A 27,101-nucleotide genomic window follows, 5' to 3' on the forward strand; every position below is an offset into this window, starting at 1 on the left:
TGGAGGAAGAATATTAACACCCAACAGGAAAAAGAATAAAGTATTTGTAGGAAATAAAGATGACTATAAAAATTTAAATAAATGTATTTAACAGCTGTTATACCAGCTGTTAACCAGTGGTGGTTATGGCATATATCTCGTACTACCATCTGGCAGCATCCTTCCATTCCATACAATAATCCGTTTTCAGAAAGTGTGATGATGGGTATATGAGTGTCATAAATGCGTCCAACCACTGGAAATCCTAAAGGAAATTCGAATTATTAGGTTACTTCTAGAGGTTTATCAAGTGAATGTCAGGATCCTGTATAAAAGGATATGCCATTTTTGTCAGTTTGACAGTGTCCTCATGATGAAAATATGAGCAATGAATGTTCCTGCAAAGAATGCTTTTCTTACTTAGTATTTTTGTCAAATGGCAGAAAATGTAATTTGTTTTAAGTAAACTTTGCTTACTTTAGATTTAGATTAAATTTATAATTTTTTTTATATTTATACTTGAAATACGACCAAAATACTTAGTAAGAAAAGCATTTGTGGCGTTTGAATGAATGAATAAAGTATTAAACACTGCTGATGCTTTAAAAAGCTGGAGAACGAAAGAAACTCTGGGTTTACCAAAGAAAACCTGCTTCTGACCAGGTTAGGTTCACAGAGTAAGTGACCCTGGTAACTGACTCTGAGTATAAGTTACCTCTCTTTCAGAAACGGGCTTGGCTTATCCTGCTTTCTCGGGTTTGACATACCTCCCATTCTGAAACAGAAAACCCAGAGTTTCCCTTATTTCAGGGTTAACCTACTCAGAGTTTTCACTTAACCTCCTTTCTGAAACGGGCCGCAGGACAGTTGTGGTAACAAATAAAACACATGTATAGGGGGAAAATAAATGGTTCCCCTTTATTAATTATTACTTTTTTATCAATTATAAGAATTGGGATCTATTGACTTATTTGGGGAATTCTTGAAAGAATCGTCTAATAAATGTTTAATGAGAACATCTATAGACTATAGTCCATTACTCAAATTAGGGGGTTCAGGGGTTTTGAAACCAAAACTGAAATATTAATAATTTCTTGTTTTAAATTAGTTTTTTTGTATAATTGTATCATTATTAATATTATTACACTTTTTAATTAGTAATTAGTAGTGAGAAGTACTTCATTCAGACACAAAAAAATGAAGTGACTGCATTGTTTAACTCTCAATGTGAACTGTATTATTAACTTACCATTGTGTTATTAAATGTATTACAATAATACATTAAACCATGAATTTGGCCATCTTTTTAATAATTTTTTCCTAATTTTTAAATTTCTATGCACGTCTGTGATTTTAGACAACAGTTTAAGAACGGGACTTTTATTTTGCCATGTGCGTGTGACGTCATAAGGCCGCGCCGCGCTCCTGCATCTGTTGTGATTCTGCTGAAGAAAGGTTTGTGTTTTAAGCGTTTAAAGTAAAATAACGAATGTTTTATTATTAAGTGTAACACTTCATTGATTTATCTAACATTTGTCAGCGTTGTGTGAGAAAAGTAACGTAATGAACCTCATGAGTAACAGAAGGAGCGGCTCATTTCGTGAATCAGTTCAAACATGAACACATGCTGCGTCCCAATTCGCCTACTTATAATACGACCTGATATACTAATATACTAAGGGTCTGAATAATTTTATAATTTGCATTCTTTTATTAATGTGTTGTGTTTGTTTTGAGTGTTTTTGTCTAATCTGGTTATTTAGGTCCATTAAAGGGATAGTTCACCCAAAAATTTAAATTTGTTTCAAACCTGTATTTCTTTGTTGAGTTTCTTTGTTCTGCTGAACACAAAAGAAGATATTTTGAAGAGTGTTTGTAACAAAGCAGATGACGAGAAACCAAATGACGAGTAAAAGATGACAGACTGTTCATTTGTGGGTGAAACTGTCCCTTTAACCCATTAAGTTATGAAACTGTCCCTTTAACCCATTAAGTTATGAAACTGTCCCTTTAACCCACTAAGTTATGAAACTGTCCCTTTAACCCACTAAGTTATGAAACTGTCCCTTTAACCCATTAAGTTATGAAACTGTCCCTTTAACCCACTAAGTTATGAAACTGTCCCTTTAACCCACTAAGTTATGAAACTGTCCCTTTAACCCATTAAGTTATGAAACTGTCCCTTTAACCCATTAAGTTATGAAACTGTCGCCCAGTTTTCCCCCTGAATGGTTTCAAGCATATAGTCATGTTAAAGTGTCCTGTGAACATGTTCTGCATTTACTCTCCCCAGCTATTTTCTTCTTTAAAATCATATTTGAATGTGCAGCAACTATAGTTGCCGGTGGGCTAATATGTTTTATGCACCCCTTCAATGTCAAATTTGAATAGGGAGAGAACAATTGGCATCTAAATAACTGCTTTCAACAGATCAATCTTTATTCATAAGCAAATGTATTACCGTATTTCCTCAAATAAAAGCCTGTAGTCAATTAAACGCCAGGCCTCTGATAGTGGCCGGGGGCGTGGCCAGCACGAACAAATAAAGGCCGGGGAAAATTATTTCCTTTCATTTCATGTGCATTCAAGTTCAGCGTAATGTACAGCAGGGTTATGCAGAAGGAGCGAAACCATCGTGACCATCGCCCCCCGCAGGGAGTCACAATCCTGCTCTCTTCTATACTTAACCTAAACACTTTGCACGGATTGCTCTGTAAATTAAACAGAGAATATAACTGATGCATATCTGCTGTTTTAAATACTGTAGTCTATGAGAGATGTGGCGTGTGTTAGTCTGTGAAAGCTACACAAATGATCTGGACAATCTCTTAGCCTCTCGTCTTTTTTACACATCTTACTCTGCATTTCACTTAAACTATTTTATTTTGTACCAGAAAACAGCATAGGCTTCAAAATAAATTATGTTATTGAAATATTGTAAAGTGGTCATTTGAACAACACAAATGAACATTTAAAAAACAATATGCAAAATCAAAATTGAACAGCTCCATAACGGATTGAGAAAAGTGCGCGCATTAGTTGGGTTAGAAAAATATCGAAATTATAGATTTTTTTTAAAGTACAAAATAATATTTATGTAAAGAGATATATATTAAAATAAAAAGTTCTTAAAGGAACACAGCTCTTCTTAAGTGGAAGGAAGCTTTTTCCCTCACGTGAAATATAGAACATTAGTACATATTAGCACATAGCACATTAGTTGGGTTAGTAAAATAATGAAATTATAGAGTTTATATCGAGTCTATAAAACACGAAAGAACAACAAATATATCACAAAAGTACATTTCGTTTTGTATAAATTGTATCTTCATTTTAATCTCTGTTTTATCAACCAAATTGTCCGGATTGAATAAATAAGAAGCAAATAGCCTATAACAGACAATGACATGAGGTGGAGGCGCAGCGGGGCTTAAATGAACTACTAGAAAAGGAAAAGAACTTTAGTCAGGGGCAGCCCTTTAGTGTTTATTTCAGATAGGCCTATATTTGATCCAGCAGGTCACAGAGGGGGTTCTGGGTTGAGCGGCGGTGCTGAGCAGAATGAGCTTCAGAAATGAGCGGATCTCCAGAAAGGCGCTTGATCTCCACTGGAGGAAATATTACCGCTCTTTCAACACACACACCGCAACAGTCACAATATGACCTCATGTATGTTTTAAAAACATAATTCAACTTATAAATAATACTTTTTAATGGGCCACTTAAAATGTTTATTACAAATAAATTATAAGATTCTTAAAATGAATAAAATTAACTAAAAAGTGCATTGCATTTGCAATCCTTTGAAACCCCCCCACTTCCCGCGCCCCTGATGATATCTGTCCTCTGGAGCGCTATCGCTTTTCATTTAAAACGGTTTATTTAAAACAATTATTTTTTCAAATAGATGGAATTCGAAATACAGGCCTGCCCCTAATAAAAGCCTGCTTCAAATAAAAGCTGGTGACCTTCTGCAGTTCAGGTAAATAAAGGCCCCGGCTTTTATTGGAGGAAATACGGTATGTATAAAAGTCGAAGAACATGCGATGCAACAACAAAAAAAAGCTGCATCTATGATCCATCTTATAATCTTTTGAATATGAAAACACAACAAATACATTTGTCTTTAAGTGTTGGAACTACATACAGCCATTAAGTTGCCCCAACAGGGCATTGTGTATCAAATTGATTGAAAATAAATAAATAGACGAATAACAAAAAAATTACATCTATATTAATTTTTTTTTTATCAAAATAGTCCCATAGTATTCAATGGCTGACTGTAGTTGGTGATTTCATATTATAATGTAAATGTAAACTCATTGCTTGTCTGAATTTCCACATTATAAACAAATCATAAGCTACTAGTCATAAAGAGAATGAGGGTCCTTGACCGATTAGAATGAAACGCACCCAAACTGGATCGAAGGGTCCTCAATATCTTGGCCCTTACAAGACATAATATCATAAAATACTATATTTTGCCCTAATGAATTAAGGTCTACTGTAGAGAAGAAATGTCAGTTAAAGGGTTAAGTTATGTTTTAAGTGGGATATTACGAAAGCAAAAATCTTGATTTATTAACCTATTAACACAGTATACCCCATTTCCCCATTATATGTACTTGGAAGTAATTTGCCCACCGGCAACTATAGTGAACTATAGAATACAAAACACTATAGATCTCTTGTAAGATTTTGTTTGGATGATTCTAGAGATCTTCATGATTATGTAGATTAGGAGTGGGGAACGTCCGGCCTCCAGGCCGTACAGTTTGATCTGCCCCAGAGTAAAAAAAAACCCCCCAAAAACTTAGAATTACAACAACAAAAAATATGTACAAAAAAGTAAACAGCATTACTGTCAATATAATTGTTATTTTATATTTTTACATGGCGCTGTGGAATACTTAATTCTGATTGGTCAATCGCCCATTCCAGCGGTATGTTATTCCCTGATAACAACTGCCAAACTGAATAACACACCACCCATCCGGGTACTATCCTATCTTGACCGGTACTCATGGGTGTCGGAACCATTGTATGTGTTGTGGGACAAGACCCACCCACTTTTTACGATCAATGATATTGGACCCACTCACTTTTACCATCTCTAATTCAGCACGTCTGTTTACTTACCCCTAACCGATAAACACCTATTATTAAAGACATGTTAGATGCTTTATTTACACTTTTCTAATATTTTGTTCATAAAAAAAAAATGCCTTTCCGACCTGATATGTGATGGGAAAATGAGTTTGGCAAAAGGCGGATTCGAACCGCAGGTAGATTTGCGTCAAAACTTGGTGCCATGCGTCTTACCACAACACTATTGCCACTCTCAGTGCTAACGCGATTTCCATAATTTTGTCTTTCCCAACCAGACGTTTAGCAAACAAAGCCGTATATTTGTAGGCTACAGTACTTAATATAAATGGCATCTAGGCTTCAGTAATTTTCTTTTTCTGAGAGAGGACCCACCCACATTTTTTTGCTTCCGACGCCCATGCCGGTACTATATGCTTAACGTGTCACTCCACTGTCAAAAACACTACCACGGGTTACAATGGTAGACTGCAAGGGATAGTTCACCCAAAAATGAAAAAATTATTTACTCACCCTCAAGTCACCCTAGGTGTGTAGGACATTCTTCTTTCAGACGAATATGTCCTGGCTAATCCAAGCATTATAAATCCATAAAAATGCATCTGCCCGTCAAATAACGTGCTCCGCACGGCTCTGGGGGTTAATAAAGGCCTTCTGAAGCGAATCCACACGTTTGTGTAAGAAAAATATCCATATTTAAAGGTCCCGTTCTTCGTGTTTTTTTGAAGCTTTGATTGTGTTTACAGTGTGCAATATAACATGTGTTCATGTTTCGCGTGTAAAAAAACTGTATTTTTCACACAATTTACTCATCTGTGTACCGCTGTTTCCACTGTCCTAAAAATGGCTGGTGAGTTCCTGTTCTATGAAGTCCCTCCTTCAGAAATACGTAACGAGTTCTGATTGTGCCAGCGGTTCCCATGTTGTGATTCGACAGCAGCTTAGCGCACGTTGGAAAGGTCACGCCTCTTAACGGAGAGATGTATGCGTTCAATAATCTCTACAGCGTCCCTGGGAAAGCCAAACAAAGGTGATTTGACTCCTGGATGAAAATAACAGCGTCTCGACGACATGGCAATAAACACACTCAACGCAACAGTTCCTTTTCTCCACGTGACCGTCCGCTTCTCCACGTGGGACAGCAACAAGACCGCGCCCCTTTTTCGCGTATTCTTTGTGGGCGGAGGTTAGTCTGTTCTACTGTTCTATACTGACGTAATTATAGAAGGAAGTACCAGGATGTAGTTCAAGCCGGCCGTTCGCTGTAGGCTTTGAAAGGGAACTTCTGTTAAATAAAATATCTGGCTTGGCATTGAACTTTGAGCTTTATAATTTTACAGGTATTATTTATGCTCTAACAGCAACATTACACACTAACTAAAGTTTGAACAATGGGATCATGCGGAATGGGACCTTTAAACGTTTATTAAGTTCCGGCTGATCGCCTTCCGTGGAAAAGTGTTGAAAGTGCCTTCGAGATACTTAACTGACGCTACATCTGACGACCGTGACTTTGAACTGCAGAGGCACTTTCAACACTTTTCCCATAAACTGAATACGGAAGGCGATTGGCCGAAGCTCTACTTCATAGAGTTTCGCGTCGGGGTCCTGATCACTCTGTCGGGGTTTATTCTGCAATAACAACCGGCTGGAAGTACATTATCCCTTACTTATTATATATTATATTTAGGGCTGAAACGATTTCTCGAGTTACTCAATTAACTCGATTACAAAAATTCCTCGAGGCAAGAACTCTGCCTCGTTAATTCCGGAGGCACACCATAGCACGTGATACATTTTGAATTTAGTTGGCGCGATGGCGGAGAGTAAAGATGTCCATAAACGGCAGAGAATGTCTAAAGTTTGGGATCATTGCATTCTTAAAAAAGAAGAGAACACGTTGCAATGTGTCTACTGCAAAGTAGGGATGGCGTTCTACAGCAGAACGACTTCAATGATTCAGCATCTGAACCAAAAACATCCACTCCATGCTGGTTCACTGAAACGTAGCCTCAGCCTATACATTGATGTTCACTGATTTTAATCCCATACTGTATTTGTAGCGATGTGGTGATGCGGTTTGACTAGATATGATGTTTAGCTTTGATGTTTTTAAGTAGTAAACGTATTCACGTTCAATTGCAAGAGAGTATAGCCTAAAAAAAGAACCCCTTCACACACACACACGCATGCACCCTCGTCTCTCTCACGCGCCAGTCAGACCAATCGCGGCAATGCATACAATTTCTTTAACCGACTAATCGATCGATTAAGTGCTAGATTAATCGATTACAAAAAGAATCGATAGCTGCAGCCCTAATTATATTAGATAATAAATATATAATATATGTCCAGGTCACAGTCAGGGTGAACGCAACAGGTACATAGTGTTTGTCATTGCTGACATGCATAATGGGGACAGTCAAGAAAAGAAAAGTAGATGCAGAATGTCGGGCTTTTCAAGAAAAATGGACAAACAATAATTTTTTTGTCGAAGTGAAAGGCAAGCCAGTTTGCCTAGTTTGTGGGGATGCGCTAGCAGTGATGAAAAAGGCCAATCTCGAGCATCATTACAGCTCGAAACATGCTAAACTGGATGAGTTGCAAGGACAAATAGGCTTGGATAAAGTTTGGGTGCCCAACAAGCAGTTTTCACAAGAATGCATTCTGACAGAGACAGAGTTACTCATGCAAGTTTTGTGGTGAGCGAGCTAATAGCGAAGAAGCTGAAACCTCATTCAGAAGGTGAAAGAGTGTCTTGTTGGCGCTGCAGAGCTTCTACACCAGACAAAGTAAAACTGTCCCAAAGTGTCAGTTTATCTCGAGAAACCATCGCAGAACGAATTACTGATATACAGTGTTGGGAATAACGGCGTTATAGATAAACGGCGTTACTAACGGAATTACTTTTTTCAGTAACGAGTAATCAAACGAATTACTGTTTCTTCCGTTACAACGCCGTTAGCGTTACTGAGGAAAAAAATGCGGCGTTACTATAATTGAGCTCATTGAAGCGGTTTTCATCCGAACCGGCTCTCTGTCAGTCGGACCTGCAACGCGCGCGCGTGTGTGTGTGTGTGCGCGCGCCAGCCATGCGTGTTGGGGGTTGGGTTGGGTGGTACACATAACTGATGATGATTGGTGGGTTGGAGACAAGGTTGAGGTTGATAGGTTGAGTTCACACACACACCTATGACGCACACGCATATGCCCAGTCAGCGATGGCAGTCCAACGATTTCAAAGGTAGCTTCGCAAACTGAAAGTATAAACGCTACTTTTCCCTCGTTGAGGTGAAAGGTAAGAATGTTTATGTAAGTGCAGCTTATGCCCAGGGAGAAAGAGTCTCTCCACGTCGGTGGCAAGTAATTCTATTTCTAATCTAATGAAGCCTCACGTCATCACAGCCACAACATTAGTGGCTAAAAACCCAGGTGATAACGTGAGCTCCAGTACCAGAGGAGTAGTAAAGAAGTACTGATACTATTTACACAATATTTACACTATAGTAGGTCTACTGATAATATTTACACAATATGTACACTATAGTAGGTCTACTGATAATATTTACAATAATATATTGAATTTGATAGGTGTCTCTCACATTGTCCCACAGCAACATTACAATAGTGTACATTAATGTACAATGTTTTATAATAATAATTTATTCTATTTAGTGTCCAATTCATTCATTTAACATATTTAATATTGGGGGCATCCAAGTTATTTGACATATTTGAACATTTGAAGAAAAAAAAAAGTAACACATTAGTTACTTTCCCTGGTAATTAGTTACTTTTATAATGATGTAACTCAGTTACTAACTCAGTTACTATTTGTAAGAAGTAACTAGTAACTATAACTAATTACTTTTTTAAAGTAACGTGCCCAACACTGCTGATATAGCACAAGACATTGAAACAACACTGAAAGACGGCAAAAAACTCCAGTTTTTCTCTCTGGCCTGCGATGAAACAACGGACATAACAAATATCGCTGAACTGTATCATACATCGAGAGTCTGTGTGCGCATTCCCTGAAGCTCCACAGTGTAATGACAACTGTCGTTTCCACCATTAATTTCATCAAAAGTAGAGGGCTAAACAGCTGCCAGTTCAAAGAGTTACTGAGTGGTCTTGAGTCTGAGTCTGGAGATCTGGTTTACCATTGTGAGGTGCGAGGGCTGAGTCACGCAGATATGCTCACACGGTTTTATAAACTGAGGGAAGAAGTTAAACAATTCATGGAGATTAAGGGAAAACCTGTTTTGGAACTCACTGATGGCAAGTGGCTGTGTGATTTGGCCTTTGTGATGGACATAACCAAGACTTTCCACGGGCTAGAGAGCCACTACAGAGCCAGTCTTACATCACTGTATACGTCTCATTTTTCTCAGCGACTCTAGCGAGGCAGCGGGAAACACAAACACACCTGTCTTGTCCGAGATGCACCAGCGCTGCGCAGACGATCAGCGTATGATATCAAAACACCGCATGAGTGAATCAAAAGCATAAGGAGTCGTCTGCTTTCGTTGTCATACGGCGATTGTTCTGCGCAGCGCTAATGCATCTCCAACAAGCCTTCCCTCAACAATGGCGAATGTTGCGTTACTATTGATGCACATGGCTTTACGATCCTACATCGGCATCAAAACAGCGAATCCAACGCATTCTTGCAGCTCGCCGTAATTTGTACAGATCGAGCAGCTATTAGCTTTATTAGCTACTATTTAAAAAATGGCAGTCACAAGCTTGTTTGTGTTGGTCTTGTTGGTCACGGTAACCCTGCCCCCAGCTCCTGACGCAAACGGTTCTTACTTCTAGACCAGCAATGTTTTGGTGCTACTTAAGAACCACTTTTCCTGGTTCGGAGCTGGTGCTTTGTGTGTGGAAATACAAAGAACCAATTTGAAACTAGGCTCTGGCTCTGAACTAGCACTAGCACTGCCTTGGTGGAGCTAAACGTCAAGCTCCAGGGTCCAAACCAGCTTCTCTGCTTTGAAACGTGAAATCATTCGAAAGGAAAATTAAAGGTGTGGCAATTGCAACTGGAAAAGGGTAACACTGTGCATTTTCCTACTCTGCAAGAACAAAAGTGTGCAAAACTGCTTCAGACATTTGGTGAAAGGTTTCAGGACGTGAAAAGTAGACAAAAGGAACTGCAGATATTTGCTACGCCGTTTAATGTGGAGCCATCTGATAACTGATAACCTACAACACGAAATAATTGAGCTGCAAAGCAATGACGGGCTCAAAGCTAAGGACAATAGCCTCCCTCTGCTCGAGTTCTATAAACTTTACGACCCACTGCTGTGAGCAGTTCTTTTCAAAACTAACTCTTGCAAAGACCCGATTCCGCTCAAGACTGACTGACCCAAACTTGGGAAACCAGCTGCGAGTAGCGTCATCATCACTGGCATCTGACATCAGACGCCTTGCTAAAGAGAAGCAGTTCCAACATCGCATTAGAGAGGTTAGTGATGAGCAAAAGGCGTGGAATGTACACGCCACTTGGCGTAAACTAATTTTGCCGTATACATTCCATGAAATTGGACACTCGTACTATTGATACGCATTCTCATGTGATCGTGTTGTTAGTGATATATGTTCAATAATTTAGTATGGTCCTTAAAGGAAGTTACAAAAATGTAAATGGCCCTTGATAGGAAAAAGGTTCCCCATCCCTGATGTAGATGTATATATGTCAACAATTAGTAACATGAAAATGACCTTTCTTTGGGAGGGTTTGCCTTCGCCTTGCTTCCTAGACATGTGACCGGAAGGAAGTGAATACCTTTTTTTTTTTCTCTTTGAAATCCTTTATTTGGTTGTTTGCTTGCATGTCATTGAGACATAAAACATGGATAATATCTTGAAAAATACTTTGTATTGCAACTATTGTATTGAGACACTCTGAGAATTAGTGTGGATTTATTTCTGTTTCTATTTCTCATCTTAAAAAGGACAAACAGAAAAACTCCTGGTGAAGTGACTGAGATCCACATCAACATAAAGATGGTGCTTATTAAAGAGGAGAGTGAAGACGTGAAGATTGAGAAAACATTCAGAGTGAAACATGAAGAAACTGAGAAACAAACAGAGAAAGAGGAGAGAGAAGACATGAAGATTGAAGAAACATTGAGAGTGAAAGATGAAGAAACTAAGGAACAAACAGAGAAAGAGGAGAGAGAAGACGTGAAGATTGAAGAAACATTGAGAGTGAAACATGAAGAAACTGAGGAACAAACAGAGAAAGAGGAGAGTGAAGACGTGAAGATTGAAGAAACTGAGGAACAAACAGGTTGGTTTCATTCTCAAAACTAAACTGTCATTTGATTATTATTAAAATCTCCAGCTCTACAGAAATGATTGATATTTTTGAATAATGCCATATGAGTGTCATAATTTAAGTGCTATTATTTGACATGGAGCGGGTACAGACATGTTAAGATCACATGACCAGACAAACACTAATGCTGTGAAGATCCGACTTACATTTTTTAGCACCAGCCCTAATCAAACACACCTGAAATAGCTAATCGTAGGTTGCGTCCGAAACCTGAAAAATGCTGCCTTCGGAGGACCAATTTCAAGGCAGGAAGGCACCAAGGCACGTCCTAATCTAATGTTAGCTTCACTTCCTGTCTCCTTCATCTGATCGATTTTTGAAGGCAGCATATTTGTCTTCTTCGCTGCCTTTGATATCCCACAATCCTGTGCTTTCCATTCTGTGACAGTTGAGCTGGGGAAAAAAGAGGAGTCCGAAAGTTGCGTTTGCTGGTCAGTTTGTGTGTAAATGTACGGTTTCTTTTACCAACATTTTCCACTTCTGATGTCATTTCTAGCGAGAAAATACTAATGTAGTAATTCAATATTTGTTTGGTTCTCACCAAAGCTCGCTCTATTTTGCTGTAGATCATTAAACTGATACACTGCCTAAGTCTGTCCGAAATCAGCACAAACGCATGCACAAACGCTGCCTTACAAGCCATTTTCTGATAAGGCAGCGAGGCAACGAGTCAAGTCAGCTGTCTAGGTTTTCGGACACAGCCAAAGTCTTACTAGGCATACTAGACACCTCCAGCAGGCGTGTTGAGGCAAGCTGGTGCCAAACTCTCTAAGACAGTGGCCTTCCAGGACCAAGTTTGGACACCCCTGGTGTAAACATTTGAAGTTATCAAAGTTATGTTTACACCTGGGGTGTCCAAACTTGGTCCTGGAGGGCCACTGTCCTGCAGAGTCACACAAATTATTAAAACATTTTTTGTCATCTTTATTTCCTACAAATATAAAAGCAATAGTTCACCGGCAAAGATCGTTTACACTCATCTTTTTCTTCTAACGTTAGGCTACTTATTCCAGCATGCGTGCAGACAGGGTTGCCAAGTTTTTACAACAAAACCCGCCCAATTGTTAATGTTACTCAAAACTAGCCAAAACAAGCCCAATAGCTTTTCCGGGGGAGGTTCTCCGGGAAGAAAAAGGCATTTGGGGGGTAAAATGTGTGTTATTTTGGCAGGGCTGCCTGCTAAAATCAGACCTGCCAACATGTACGCATTTTTCGTACTCGGCACGCATTTTGACCCTTTGGTACGCTTGTACGATTCGCTGCTCTCTATGTACGCATTTTGTTGCATCTCGCATTTCGCCGGTTTCAGTGCAATATATGACGTTGATCCACAGCGTGAAAGTGGAGTGAAAAGCTTTCGGACAATCAGAGCGCTTCATTTTAACCCTCCGCTTACATGCCCGCCCCTCCTAGACAAATGCTTTGAGCGCGCGCTGCGCGCGTTCGTTTCATTTCAGTCAGTGCATCAAGCGAGCTAGGCAGGCTGGATAACTGCAGGCGTGCATGCCATGGCTGAACCGCCTCACAGAGATACGCTGTTGGCGGTTACAGCCGCGGATGACTTGACGAAAAAATATATTTTAAATTTGGGCGAGTGGCGGTTGAACCAATCAAATGGAAAAAAAATATATGCATTCTTAAATATTGTTACAGTGCACTAAGCAAACCTGCAAGCTATGAGCCAAGCTGTCAGTATGGAGGCCTAGGCTTCTTCTCGTAGATATTTTAAAACAGCCAGTCGTTGTAGCCTACCACTCAGGGAATAGGCATTTAAACAGACAGATTATGGAGTGATATAAAAATGGCATCGGGCAATGGCAGCGCGAGATGTTCAGAAGAACGCAAGAGCTAAACTTCAACAAGCTCAATAACATCCACAGCAACAAAAAAAAGGTAAAAAAGTAGTCGAAAAACTTTGCCCGTGGTTTATTAGCAGATGTGCAAGGCAAGCGGGCAAGTTTTGGGGTTGTTATGGATAATTAAAATGTGAACATGCACGTTGCGCGGTTGACTTTCAGCGAATTTTAGTGAATGAATAGAGTTGGCGTTTCTGTAATATTAAATCTCCATAATTCTTTTCTTGTATGATTTTGTTTGACCTGCTGGTATAAAATGAATTAACATAACGGTTGTGTTGTGTTGCGTCGCGTCTTGCCACATTCAATGTAGAAAGCATTGCTTTCGTTTGAGGGTGCTTAACTCGCACCAGTAGACAAAAAGTTACCTGATTGTGACAGATGGTCGAATTCACATGACACATTATAAATTAGCATTATAGTCTGCCATAGCCTACCCTACAGTATCAAAAAGACCAAAGCCCTCTGATGCAGGGAAGATGAAAAATGGGGATAAAGACAGAGGTAAAGTGATGTAATGAATGAACAGTTTATCTAATTGCATAGTATTAAGATACTAGTAAATGAATGGCAGTTATTTTTACCTTAAACTTTATGCAAACAATTGTGCTGGGTTGTCTAGAGAGGCACCAGACAGTGTGACTTTACCTTAATCTTGTCAGATTTTTTTAAACGCATGGAATATCAGTTTTTTATTAATGTTTTTACTCTACAGTTGTGTTAAATTATATACATTTTTATTTATTAATTAAAATTCATATTTAATTTGATTAAATATTAAATTAAATGTACATGTAAATTAGTAATAATAGTCTATTTATATAATAGCAACATTTTATGTCAAATTCAAATAAAATATCTACTACTCAGTTTCATTCATAGTGAAAATATGAAATGTGCCATAGTTTAGTGGAAGATTGCTGCCATCTACTGGAAAACAAACACTTTTGCTATTGAATACGGTAGTTTGTTATTTATCTTACTATTTGTGTTTAATCTGTCTTTGGTTCTATTTTTGTATGACGTTTAACCATCATCAGTCTTTTTTGTATATAATATCCTGAACACAATAATGGGTTTGCAGTAACTGTATAACATTTATGGTCTACTTGTATTTGTTTATGGAGTAGCTAATAAATCGTAATTGGTGAAAGTATATTGTGTATATTATGTATTTTAGTGTTAGGTATCTCATAGATTACTTACTGGTGGGTGGACAACGGTGGAGCGTACATTGGCTGTGGGCTATCGGGTGCGCTGGGTGCCCGCAGTGGGGGGGGGGGGGGGGGTTGTACTCATAAAGTTTCTTCAAGGTTGGCAGGTCTGTAAAATTCGCATTCCTGGGTCTGTATATCACATAATTTGGGGTCGCTTCAACCCGCGGACTTGGCAACACAGTGCAGTTGAGTTCTGTTGACATTTGACAACTAACGTTATGCGTCGCTCCGTTGCTCTGATTGGTTGTAGGTTGTGGTGAGGTGGGCGTGGTTTCGCGAGGTCTGCGGGCGGAGAGAAGGAAAGGAACCGAGCGGAGAGGGACTGGGACATCGCCAGCGCTACACCGGCGAGAGTTCAACGAAGTGTGATGAATGTTCGTGTAGGCAAGGAAGGAAGAAGACAGGGGTCGGCTTTACTGGGACTCGCACTTTTTATTATATAACTCAGAACTGAACGTAAACAGCGCTCGTGGGCGCAAACGGCAGCAGTCTCTCTCAAACACACACAGTAAACTCTCGTTGAACTCTCGCAGGTGTAGCGCTGGCGATGTCCCAGTCCCTCTCTCTCCCCATCTCTCTCTCTCGCACCGGCTTTATATGCGCTCTCCACGCCAATTACTGCAATCAGAGACAGGTGTTTGTAATCTGCGTTTGAGCCGCTTACTCACCGCTCGGTTCCTTTCCTTCTCTCCGCCCGCAGACCTTGCGAAACCACGCCCACCTCACCACATAGGTCTATCCAATTGAGGTCTTTTCTGGTTCGGTTGAAACACGCCCCATAATCACAGCCCAACGGAGCCGTATCAGACTCAAATTCTGCCTAGAATTGAGTATGATGACGTCAGGCTAGTGATTCACACCTGAGAAGACAGAACCGCATAATGAGCTGCATAATGAATGAGCCTTTGAGTCACGTACAGTGGGGAGAACAAGTATTTGATACACTGCCAATTTTGCAGGTTTTCCTGCTTACAAAGCATGTAGAGGTCTGTCATTTTTATCATAGGTACTCTTCAACTGTGAGACGCAAAAATTCAGGAAATCACATTGTATGATTTTTAAATAATTAATTTGCATTTTATTGCATGACATAAGTATTTGATCACCTACCAACCAGTAACAATTCCGGCTCTCACAGACCTGTTAGTTTATCTTTAAGAAGCCCTCCTGTTCTCCACTCATTACCTGTATTAAAGGGCGCCTATTATGCCCCTTTTTCCAGATGTAATATAAGTCTCAGGTGTCCCCAAAGTGTGTCTGTAAAATTTCAGATCAAAATTCATGACAGATTATTTAATATACTATTTTCAAAATGCTCATTTTTGGGTTTGAGTAAAATTAGCTGTTTTCTGCGTGTCTCCTTTAATGCAAATGCTCCCCACACCAGAAGGCATCTGCATGTTTTAAAGCCTTAACACTCTCAACTTGAGCACACACACCCGACGCATGCGCACAGAGAGCTGGATGTCGGACCGTGATTAGGCTGTTCAACTAGACTAGTGCTCTTTCTTGTGTTATTGCAATTAAAATGTCAAATGCACACACTTTTATTTCAGAAACACAAAGTTCACATGAATACAGTTGGTTATGTCTGCACTTATGCAGCAAATACAGAAATCCTGTGTTCGTATTAGATCCGTGTAACGTTACTAAAGTGAAAGCAGTGTAATATACAGTAATGTTACTTACTGCTATATCTGCTGTTAATATGAATCAAACAGAAGATAAACAGAAAATCACTCACGACTCTTGACTGAATGAACTTTAGTAGCTTTATTAAGAACACATTTCTTACTTGAATGCTGCTGTTAAATGCTCTGGCGAGGAGATAAAAATGGCGGCCTGTGTACAGCTCTCTGAGGGCGGGGTCTTTGCTAATAGACCCCATCAACACTCGTGGGTGGGGCTTTACCAGGATTCTGCAAATGGCTTGCTCTGAGACACTGCTTATGATTTATGGGGATTAAAAAAGGAATGGGTGGATTTTTACCATTATAGGGTGATTGTGTACACACACTGCTAAACCAAATTTATGTTTAAACACCATGTTAAAGTGAATTTTGCATAATAGGTGCCCTTTAACTACACTTGTTTGAACTTGTTACCTGTATAAAAGACACCTGTCCACACACTCAATCAAACAGACTCCAACCTCTCCACAATGGCCCAGAACAGAGAGCTGCACTCTGAAAAAAAAAGGCTCGTAATCATAGGGGAACCTTTTTTAATGCTATATAGCACCAATTTTGGTGCTTCAGTGGTTCTTCAGCGGTTCTTCAGGGGTGCTATATAGCACCTTAGTCAAAGAACCGGTGAAGAACCTCTGAAGAACCGCTGAAGAACCACTGAAGCACCAAAATTGGTGCTATATAGCACTAAAAAAGGTTCCCCTATGATTACGAGCCAAGAACCATTTTTGGTGCAATATAGAACCTTTTTTTTTTTTAGAGTGTGTGTAAAGACATCAGGGATAAAATTGTAGACCTGCACAAAGCTGGGATGGGCTACAGGACGATAGGCAAGCAGCTTGGGGAGAAGGCAACAACTGTTGGCGCAATTATTAGAAAATGGAAGAAGTTCAAGATGACAGTCAATTTCCCTCAGTCTGGGGCACCATGCGAGATCTCACCTCGTGGGGCATCAATGATCATGAGGAAGGTGAGAGATCAGCCCAGAACTACACGGCAGGACCTGGTCAATGACCCTTAAGAAAGCTGGGACCACAGTCTCAAAGAAAACCATTAGTAACACACTACGCCGTCATGGATTAAAATTCTGCTGCGCACGCAAGGTCCCCCTGAGAAATGGGAGATGGTCATGTGGTCTGAGGAGACAAAAATAGAGCTTTTTGGTCTAAATTCCTCTCGCCGTGTTTGGAGGAAGAAGAAGGATGAGTACAACCCCAAGAACACCATCACAACCGTGAAGTATGGAGGTGGAAACATCATTCTTTGGGGACTGCACCATATTGAGGGGAGGATGGATGGGGCCATGTATCGCGAGATCTTCTTGGCCAACATCCTCCTTCCCTCAGTAAGAGCATTGAAGATGGGTCATGGCTGGGTCTTCCAGCATGACAACGACCCGAAACACACAGCCAGGGCAACTAAGGAGTGGCTCCGCGAAAAGCATCTCAAGGTCCTGGAGTGGCCTAGCCAGTCTCCAGACCTGAACCCAATAGAAAATCTGTGGAGGGAGCTGAAAGTCTGTATTGCCCAGCGACAGCCCCGAAACCTGAAGGATCTGGAGAAGGTCTGCATGGAGTGGGCCAATATCCCTGCTGCAGTGTGTGCAAACCTGGTCAAGAACTATAGGAAACGTATGATCACTGTAATTGAAGGTTTCTGTACCAAATATTAAGTTCTGCTTTTCTGATGTATCAAAAACTTATGTCATGCAATAAAATGTAAATGAATTACTTAAAAATCATACAATGGGATTTTCTGGATTTTTGTTTTAGATTACGTCTCTCTCACAGTTGAAGAGTACATTTGATAAAAATTACAGCCTTCTACATGCTTTGTAAGTGAAACCTGCAAAATCGGCAGTGTATCAAATACTTGTTCACCCCACTGTATGTGAAGAAACGGCATGAAAGAATGTGAGGAAAAAACAGTACAAAATACATTTGAGAGTCAAAGGCACATTTTGAGTACTCAGTTATGCCTGGAAATAAATCCTGATTTACTATCAATGTTGGAAACTGCTGTGCTTCTATATATATATATATATATATATATATATATATATATATATATATATATATATATATATATATATATATATATATATATATATATATATATATATATATATATATATATATATATATATATAAAACCTGTGATACTTTTTTCAGGATTCTTGGATGAATAAATGAAGTAATGGCTAATCAAAATTCAGCTTTGCATCACAGAAATAAATTATATTTTATAGTATATGTCTATCCAAATAGAAAACCTTTATTTTAAATAGATTTTTTATTGTATTTTTGGTCAAACAAATTGCTTCTTTCAAAAACATTCATTCAAATAGTAATGTCCAAACGTTTGACTGGACTTCATTTATAGCATCTGAGCAGAACTTTGCGAACAAAATCTTTATTGATGTGACACTAGGCTACTTTACAGTAAACCCTTCATAATCTGTCCAAAACAGGCCAAAGAAATCTTGTCTAAACATTCTTGCGCAGAGCTGCCAACTTTTCAAAAAAACTTAGAGTGAGATTTGGTGGGGCCAACCAAAATTTTGCCGTGAACAAAGCAAAAAAATATATATAATAGCTACACACACATCATAGAAAACACTCTTTTTGTTGTTGATTTCTTTTTTGCCTTTGATAGATAAGGTTGATAATTAATTATTTCTATTAAGACAAAATGCATCTATATGACGCTTTGTATACAGTAGCCTATATCCTATAGACACACACACGCACACACACACACACACACACACACACACACACACACACACACACACACACACACACACACACACACACACACACACACACACACACACACACAATTTTAAAGCACTATGTAGAGGCAGGGTTTTGTCTAAATAGAACAAATTGATTATACATCAACCTACAGCATACTTTTACAGGGAAGAAAAAGGAAAATAACTATCTGTCCTGTCTGTTGCTCTTCTGTCTTTTGTGTGGTTCTTTTTTTGCTGTGGCTGATCTAAAAAAAACAGTGTTGTAGTAAAAACTACTTTGAGTAGTTAAGTTATATTCAAGCTACCCTTTTGAAAGTAGCTACACTACAAGTTACTATCAAAAAGTAGCTGGCTACATTGAAACCATGTTTCTTTTTCTTCTTCTTTTTTACAATGAGATTGTTACAAATAACTGAATAATTATTCATGAAGAATGTTATAATATTTGGGGTTTCAAGCTTCATAATGCAATGTAATTATTTCAAAGAGTATAGGCATTCAGGGTTATTGGGACACTTTTCCCCAGTCATTTCAATGGAAAAAACTGTCAGAATCATTAGGCCCTACACACAGTACTCAAATATAGCCTATATCTCAAACTGGCTGACCAAGTGCAAAATGGCTACAAATTTAACATCAGTGCAAGAACAAAATGTATGCAAATCAACTTTGCGATGCTGTTTGCGAACGTTCGTTGGAACTGGTTTCGGGAAACACGACTCGTTTAACTATGCTTATAATGACGGAACTTGTGACCATAGCTAGCGAACGACACTTTCGGGAAACGCACCTCTGAGCGTCACAGCGCTCCACTTCGCTCATTACAGGCTCGTTCTCGTTAGAACCCAAAACGGAATGTAGCTTTAGGTCGCGCAACACCCTATTTATTTGCCCATTTATCTTGAACCCCCTCACCGAAAGCATGATCGGCTCAACGTGTAGACATAGATATATAGATAAACTCATCTTTCAGGCATTTGACAGACCGGGTTGGCACTTCAGCGTGAGAAATCGGGGGTGTGGCGTGTGAGCGTGTGAAACCAATCAAATGTGTGTGTCTCACGGCCAATGCGTGAGAGTTGGCAGCTCTGCTTGCGTCTATGATATTTTATGATTTGTGAAATATGCTATATCTGTTCTATTACAGAGCCTATACATGTTAATCTGCAGTTTAATACGATTCCTAAAACATTTTATGTAATTATTTATTACATAGAGATTTCACTCATCTCAATATAGTTTTGGAAAACTGTGAAAATTGTAAGTATGTGTGTAGTAAGTAAAAGTGCACGTCAGTTCTATTTATTCATACATGCAGAATATACAGGATTCATATTTAAACAGTCTTTTTGCGGTTTAATATTCGCAGATACTATATCGCGATTAGAAGTCTATATCGCGATTAGTCTATATCGCGATCAGAAGAACAGAGAATAAATGTAACTGTCACAATCCTCGGCTGGATCCGTTGTTCCTCGAAATGAAACCAACTTTTCTTCTGAGGTAAATTATTACAGGATTATTCCTCACCGCATCTCAAAGCGATGTAAATTCATCACACTAAACTTGATGTGTTTTACAGAGTTGTTGTGGGTTTTAACTTGTTTGCATAGATCTCCTCAGAATTAGCCTTTGAATAGAGCGCACGATCCGTGGGCGTGGCCCATTAGCAGATGAGGCAGCATGTGAACAACTGACATTTCTCTTTTTAAATGGATTACATAAACAGAGAATATTTCCGTTCAAGTTGATGTTCATCATTTAAAAACCTGACATTTCTTTAGACATATGCCTCATATGTTGTGTGACAAGTATTAACTAAGTTGCAGTTCATTTTCTGCAAAGTATCAGAATGGACTTCATTGAGAGAAAGCCGGCAAATCGCACATCATGTTTGTTTTCTTTGTTTTGCAAATAGCACAGCATTTAGTTTTTTTATTGTGAGTGCAAAAAACAATTAAAAACTTAACAGATTTGAATGATGTATAGCACTTGTCTGTATTACTAAAATCAATGGAGTATAAAAAAAGTGAGTTGGTCTTGCCGGACCTCTAGGGGTTAATGCTTTACAAATGTTTTGATGGCTGTTGTGGTGTGCTATTAAACTGAGGTTAACTTTTGTCTTTTTTGCCTTAGACCTGATGCTGTTGAAAGAGGAGTGTGAAGTACTAAAGGAAACGGAAGAAAAAGATCAATGTGAGAGTCATCATAATTTCATAACTGAAGAAACATATTTTAGTTGCTCACAGACTGAAAAGACTTTAAAAACAACCAAAGAAAAAAATGAAAATAAAGAAACAAGTTACTTCACAAGCTTTCAGGGTAGAAAGGGTTTGAATCAACAAAGAAATATTTCAGATCACATGAGAATTCACACTGGAGAGAAGCCTTACACCTGCCGACAGTGTGGAATAAGTTTTGATCATAATGAAAACTTTACAGTCCACATGAAAATTCACTCTGAAGAGAAACTCTGCACCTGCAAACAGTGTGGAAAGAGTTTCAATCAAAAAAGAAACATTGACAGACACATGAGAATTCACACTGGAGAGAGCTCCTACACCTGCAGACGGTATGGAAAGGGTTTTGAACAACATGGAAACCTTAAAGCCCACATGAGAATTCACACTGGAGAGAAACTCTACACGTGCCCTCAGTGTGGAAAGAGTTTCAACAGAAAAGGAATCCTTGACACACACATGATAACTCACACTGGAGAGAAGCCGATCACCTGCCAACAGTGTGGAAAGAGTTTCAACAGAAAAGCACACCTTGACACACACATGATAACTCACACTGGAGAGAAAGCGTTCACCTGCCAATACTGTGGAAAAAGTTTTAACAGAAAAGTAAACCTTAACACACACATGAGAGTTCACACTGGAGAGAAGCCGTTCACCTGCCAATACTGTGGAAAAAGTTTTAACAGAAAAGTAAACCTTAACACACACATGAGAGTTCACACTGGAGAGAAGCCTTACACCTGCCAACAGTGTGGAAAAAGTTTTAACAGAAAATAAATCCTTGACGCACACATGAGAGTTCACACTGGAGAAAAACCTTACGTGTGCCCTCAGTGTGGAAAAGATTTCAACCATAAAGGAAATCTTGATTCCCACATGAGAATTCACACTGGAGAGAAGCCGTTCACATGTGATCTCTGTGGAGAAAGTTTCAAATATAAAGTCAGCTTTAAGCGCCACATGAGGATTCACTTATGAGAGAACGGTTTTACTAGCCTGGCTCCGCCCTCCTACGTACTTCTGCTCAATTTTCATTTTGTTTCAGTACTACGTCTGGTACTGCTGTATATGCTTAGGTTTTCTCCCGAACAATTTTTTATCTGTCCAATCAGCGAACAGAGGGAGTGGCTGAGAGCGATGACGTTGATGTTGTGCGCTAGTTTGAGTTGTAGTTCAGTAATGGTGGCGGTGAAAGATGCGAGTGTGTGGCACCGCTGACGAATGTCGGAAGTGTGTAAAGTGTAAAGCCGGAGTGTGGCGAGGTGGACGAGCGAGCGAGATCGGTGTGCGTGATTGAGAATGAGACACACCGGTCTCGAGTCCTCTCATAATGGAGCACGGAGGCATATAAGGACGGGCAACACCGGTGAAGGAGAGAGGACCAGGCCTGGATTTGAAGTTGTGTTTTGTTTACGTTTTGTTATGTATGTGCGCGGCAGTCGTCCGTGAGGGGCTGCCGCTTTTACTTTCATTTTGTGTTTATTATTTGATTAAAAGTTGTTAACCGTTCGCCGTTTCCCGCCTCCTTCCCTGAACAAACGAACTCCGTTACACGGAGCAAGAACAATCACTGCTGAGTTTTGTTGGTGGCCATGATGTTGTGGTCCGGGAAAAGTATTTTTCAGCTCGCTCCGTTAGTGGTGAAGGAGTTGCTGAAGCCGTCCGTCTCCCACCACCCGCGGAAAAAAACCCAGGCTGAATTATCAACTGCTTTTGACGAACACCAAGGTTGTGTGGGAATGTAATTGCTCTCCGAATCTACATCACTACGTAGTGACTGAACGAAAGGGAATGGGATTTCACAGGCGGCCTCTGTGGTTGTAATGTAACAAACAGGAAGTTCATGGACAACCTCCGTGGCCGCATCAGGGCAGACAGGAAGTTCATGGGCAGATGCCGCCACCACGGGGAAAACTAGATCAGGTGCTGCCTCCTCTGGAGAAACTGGAGAAGTGTACTCAGCCTAGACACACAAAATGGCCATAGCGGTAACATGGAGTATAATTGATTGTGGGAGAATGTCCGAGATCCCCAGACTAGATACCACCACAGATGCCAGCTACTCGCACTGACATTACCGGTGTGTCCAACTGTGAACTAACAAGGATTAATTATTGCTTTAAAAAATATTGCTCATTGTTAGTTCATGTTAGCTAATGCATTAACTAATGTTAACAAATGAAACCTCGTTGAGCTGTTAGCATTTTGTCTAAATATTAGGGATGGGTAAAAAATATCGATTTTAATCGATTCTCATTTTTACAAACCAATATCTATTCTTAAATCCCAAGAATCGATTAGTCATCCTTTTTTCAGTTGATGAATGAACGGGACATTGTAGCGCGCCTCCAATCCAATAAATCCCAATAATCTTTGTGCTTTGTTACTATTGACATGAAACAAAGTCTCAGATTTCAAATTACGTCAATTTTTTTTTTTAACGAAATTCAAAAACATGAATACCCTGTGGCGTGAGATCACTCTGGTGCAGCTCAACTCAAGAGAAGGGGCACATGAACGGATCTTCTCTTCCACTTTAATACAGCCAGTCCTTCCAGAAAAATTTGTCTTTTTTTGTGATTGTTGCGGGCAAAAATCCTTGATTATGCGGCACGTTTTCATTAAAAATGCGATGGAATTGCTTGGTCTGATGAGTCTCAATTTCCGTTGAGACATTCAGATGGTAGAGTCAGAATTTGGCGTAAGCAGAATGAGAACATGGATCCATCATGCCTTGTTTCCACTGTGCAGGCTGGTGGTGGTGGTGTAATGGTGTGGGGGATATTTTCTTGGCACACTTTAGGCCCCTTAGTGCCAATTGGGCATCATTTAAATGCCACGGCCTTCCAGAAAAATGTGATTGTTGCGGGCAAAAATCCTTGATTATGCGGCACGTTTTCTTAAAAAATGCGATGGAAAATGTGGGATAGTTATGCAATAAAATTGCGGAAACTTGCAAAAACTGCGGTTTGATGAAAAAGAGAAAAAAAGCACTACATCACAGAAAGTGCTGGGAATATTTAAGTTCTCATCTTGTTTTATTGAAGACCTTAATAAACACATGGCTCAAATTCACAAAACATCGAGTCAAACAAGTTCTGTAGCTTTACAAAGGGAATATGCTACAACTTCTGAAAAAAATGAATAAATAACTTCCTGTTTTACAGAGGTAGCTATACAAAACAGACCTTTGAGTGCTTCCAATGCACAAAGTGCAATCTCTTAAAGGGTTAGTTCACCCAAAATGGAAAATTCTGTCATTAATGACGTCTCCTCATGTTGTTGGACACCCGTCAGACCTCCGTTCATCTTCGGAACACAAATGAAGATATTTTAGTGTAAATCCGATGGCTCAGAAAGGCCTCCATCGGCACAATGCACTGTGCACTCTCAAGACCCATAAAAGGTACTAAAGACGTCGTTACAAAGTCCATCTCACTACAGTGGTTCTACAATAACTTTATGAAGCGACAAGAATAGTTTTTGTGCTAAAACCTAAATAACGACTTAAATAGTGATGACCGATTTCAAACCACAGCATCATGAAGCTTCGAAGCATTATGAATCAGCGAGTTGATTCATGATTCGGACCGCGTGTCAAACTGCTGAAATACGTGACTTGGTGATCCAAACCACTGAATCGACTCACTGATTCATAGCGCTTCGAAGCTTCATGATGCTGCTTTTTTAAATCGGTGAACACACCAGGAAACTGCTTTACGCGGTCTTTTGCTGTTATTTTTGTTGGCAAATGGGAAGTGCTTCATCATGGTTTCACTGATATCTATGGTTTCGGGGTTTGCAGCTTTTCGATGACGTTCACGTCGGGTAATTACGTCACTTCAAAACGTTCCCATGGCAATAGGGGGAAATGGCGGCTCTTGTGTGAAGTAAACAAACATTTTTCAATTTTCTGCTAATATATGTGACTTTTTTGCAGCGAAAATGCGGGAATTATGAAATCATGCAAGCCCCGCATATTTTGCACACGGAAATAGGCAATTTACGCGACGAAAGTGCGGCGTATTTGAAAAAATGCGACCCCCCCTGCATAAATATGCGGACTTTGGCTGTTTATGCATTAAATCATGCGATCGCATAATCGCGTTTTTCTGGAGGGACTGTACAGCGCGAAATAAACATGAATGAGCATTTGAAAGTGTTAAAGGGGTCATGAACTGAGAAATCAAATTTCCCTTGAGCTTTTGACATATAAGAGGTTTTCAGAACTGAAAACTTCCTTGTTAGTCCAATAAAAGCTTTTATTGACACCAGGCCCAGCAAACGACAGGTTTTTCAAAGTGGGGATCTATGACGTCAAAGGGGGGCAAGCACCGCCTCTGCAGAAGAAGATCAACGCCTACTTCATCACTGACTGTTTAGCCCCGCCCACCGATTCGTGCATAACATGACCAGTGATTTCTGAAATGTAATGATTCATGTACAGTCAGATGTTCTTTGTCTGTGTGTCAGTAAATCAAACCAGTGACTAAACGTCAATTTGCGTTGTTTCTCTTAGTAGGATGAAAATAATCTGTTATTTAATGGTGATTAAATTCTTTAAAGAAAGCGATCAAAGCAAGCTCCCTTGGCAATCGCTGGAGCAGCGCATGCTGGAGCTGTCAATCAAACTGCGAGAATTTATCAGTGACTCCCGTTTTATTCAACAAATCTCTTAACTATATCACGTTTGCACTGTTAGTGAAGATGAAAGCAATCATTATTGTACAGAAAATGAAAGCTTTAGCATAAGTTCTGCCGGGAAGACTTAATTGTCACGTCACTTCAACTCTTTTATCTATCCAATCACATTCTAATACTTAGGTATAAAAGATCGGTACTTACTCATGTCTGAGTTTGCAGATGCTGACGCTCCAATTCACCACCATCTTCCCCACCACCTCCAAGTCAAATCCTTCCCTACATCCACCCCACCACCACCAGGATGGTCCCTTCCATACCTCAAGGGGGGGTCGGCTGCACCTCTGCCTTGGTCTTCAGGTATGGATATGCAGAGTCCGGACCCTCAGATTGCGAGCTATGGACGGGGCCTATGCCAAAGGACTTTATTGCTTGATGGGTTGTTAATAAATGGATAATTGTCACAGTATTTATTCTCCCGAATCTTTCTGGTAGAACTGAGTTGCAATGATGAGATCACTGCTTTCATGAGCTCAACATGTGTGTGATCGGCTACAATGATCATCACTGCAACCTTTCATGCCACGATCTAAATATAATGCCATAGATCTAAATATAATGCCATAGATCTAAATGTAATGCAACACTTTTCACGATTAGTTACGATTAGTTGAGAGCTATAATATTAAAAACGTGCTAAAAGAGAGAGTAATACTTAGCTATTTCAAATGGAAAGAAGTTAGGCAATCACAGCTTTGGGCGTTTACACTGAACACTCACAGAAGACACACTTTGTCATTAATCGCGATTAAAAGTTTTGAATATTTTTATATTGTAATAATTTCACAGTTACTCTCCAAAATTAATGTGGACAACTTAAATACAGTATATTTTAAATATCTGTTGTAATGGCGTCTTTTTATGAATGACAGCCAGTATCACTAATACTAATACTGATGATGAAGCTATCAACTTCAACATTTATTAGGCTTTAAAAAATAACAACTTTTCATTTAAAGTGTAACTCAACCCCAGGTCAGAGCCTAACTCCACCCACTTGCGATAATTGAAAAATGCTGGAAAAGTATCTCTGCAGAGCTTTCCTCACACAAAAAGAGCTTGCGCGTGGCACGTCTTTTTCAAGACGGCTCGCCCGTGCACTTCCGGGTGCGATCGATCTCCGTTGCTGTTTATGGGCACATTCACTGCTCGACGTGTTTGGGCTTCAGCACGTTTGGGCAGTGTTTGTGGATGTGTCATGTTCCCA

At 39.6% G+C, this 27,101-nt stretch overlaps 1 protein-coding gene across 1 annotated transcript; it reads left to right on the forward strand.

Moving 5' to 3' along the window:
- Nucleotides 1-1,373: 1,373 nt before the first annotated feature.
- On the forward strand, nt 1,374-22,702 carry LOC307128511 (uncharacterized protein). Its single transcript, XM_079820424.1, has 3 exons — nt 1,374-1,434; nt 11,046-11,383; nt 21,087-22,702. Exons 2-3 carry the CDS (start codon nt 11,098-11,100, stop codon nt 21,968-21,970), a joined length of 1,170 nt encoding a protein of 389 aa, XP_079676550.1. The 5' UTR covers nt 1,374-1,434; nt 11,046-11,097; the 3' UTR covers nt 21,971-22,702.
- Nucleotides 22,703-27,101: the final 4,399 nt, after the last annotated feature.

Source organism: Gobio gobio (genome assembly GCF_949357685.1).
Source record: "Gobio gobio genome assembly, chromosome: 1".
In the NCBI taxonomy this organism is placed as follows: Eukaryota; Metazoa; Chordata; class Actinopteri; order Cypriniformes; family Gobionidae; genus Gobio; species Gobio gobio.

Excerpts from the sequence above, each read along its gene's own strand:
- LOC307128511 (XM_079820424.1), top strand. The coding sequence starts at position 11,098 with ATGGTGCTTATTAAAGAGGAGAGTGAAGACGTGAAGATTGAGAAAACA. Across the intron at positions 11,384-21,086 it reads AGAAACTGAGGAACAAACAG|ACCTGATGCTGTTGAAAGAG; the intron begins GTTGGTTTCATT and ends TTTTTGCCTTAG.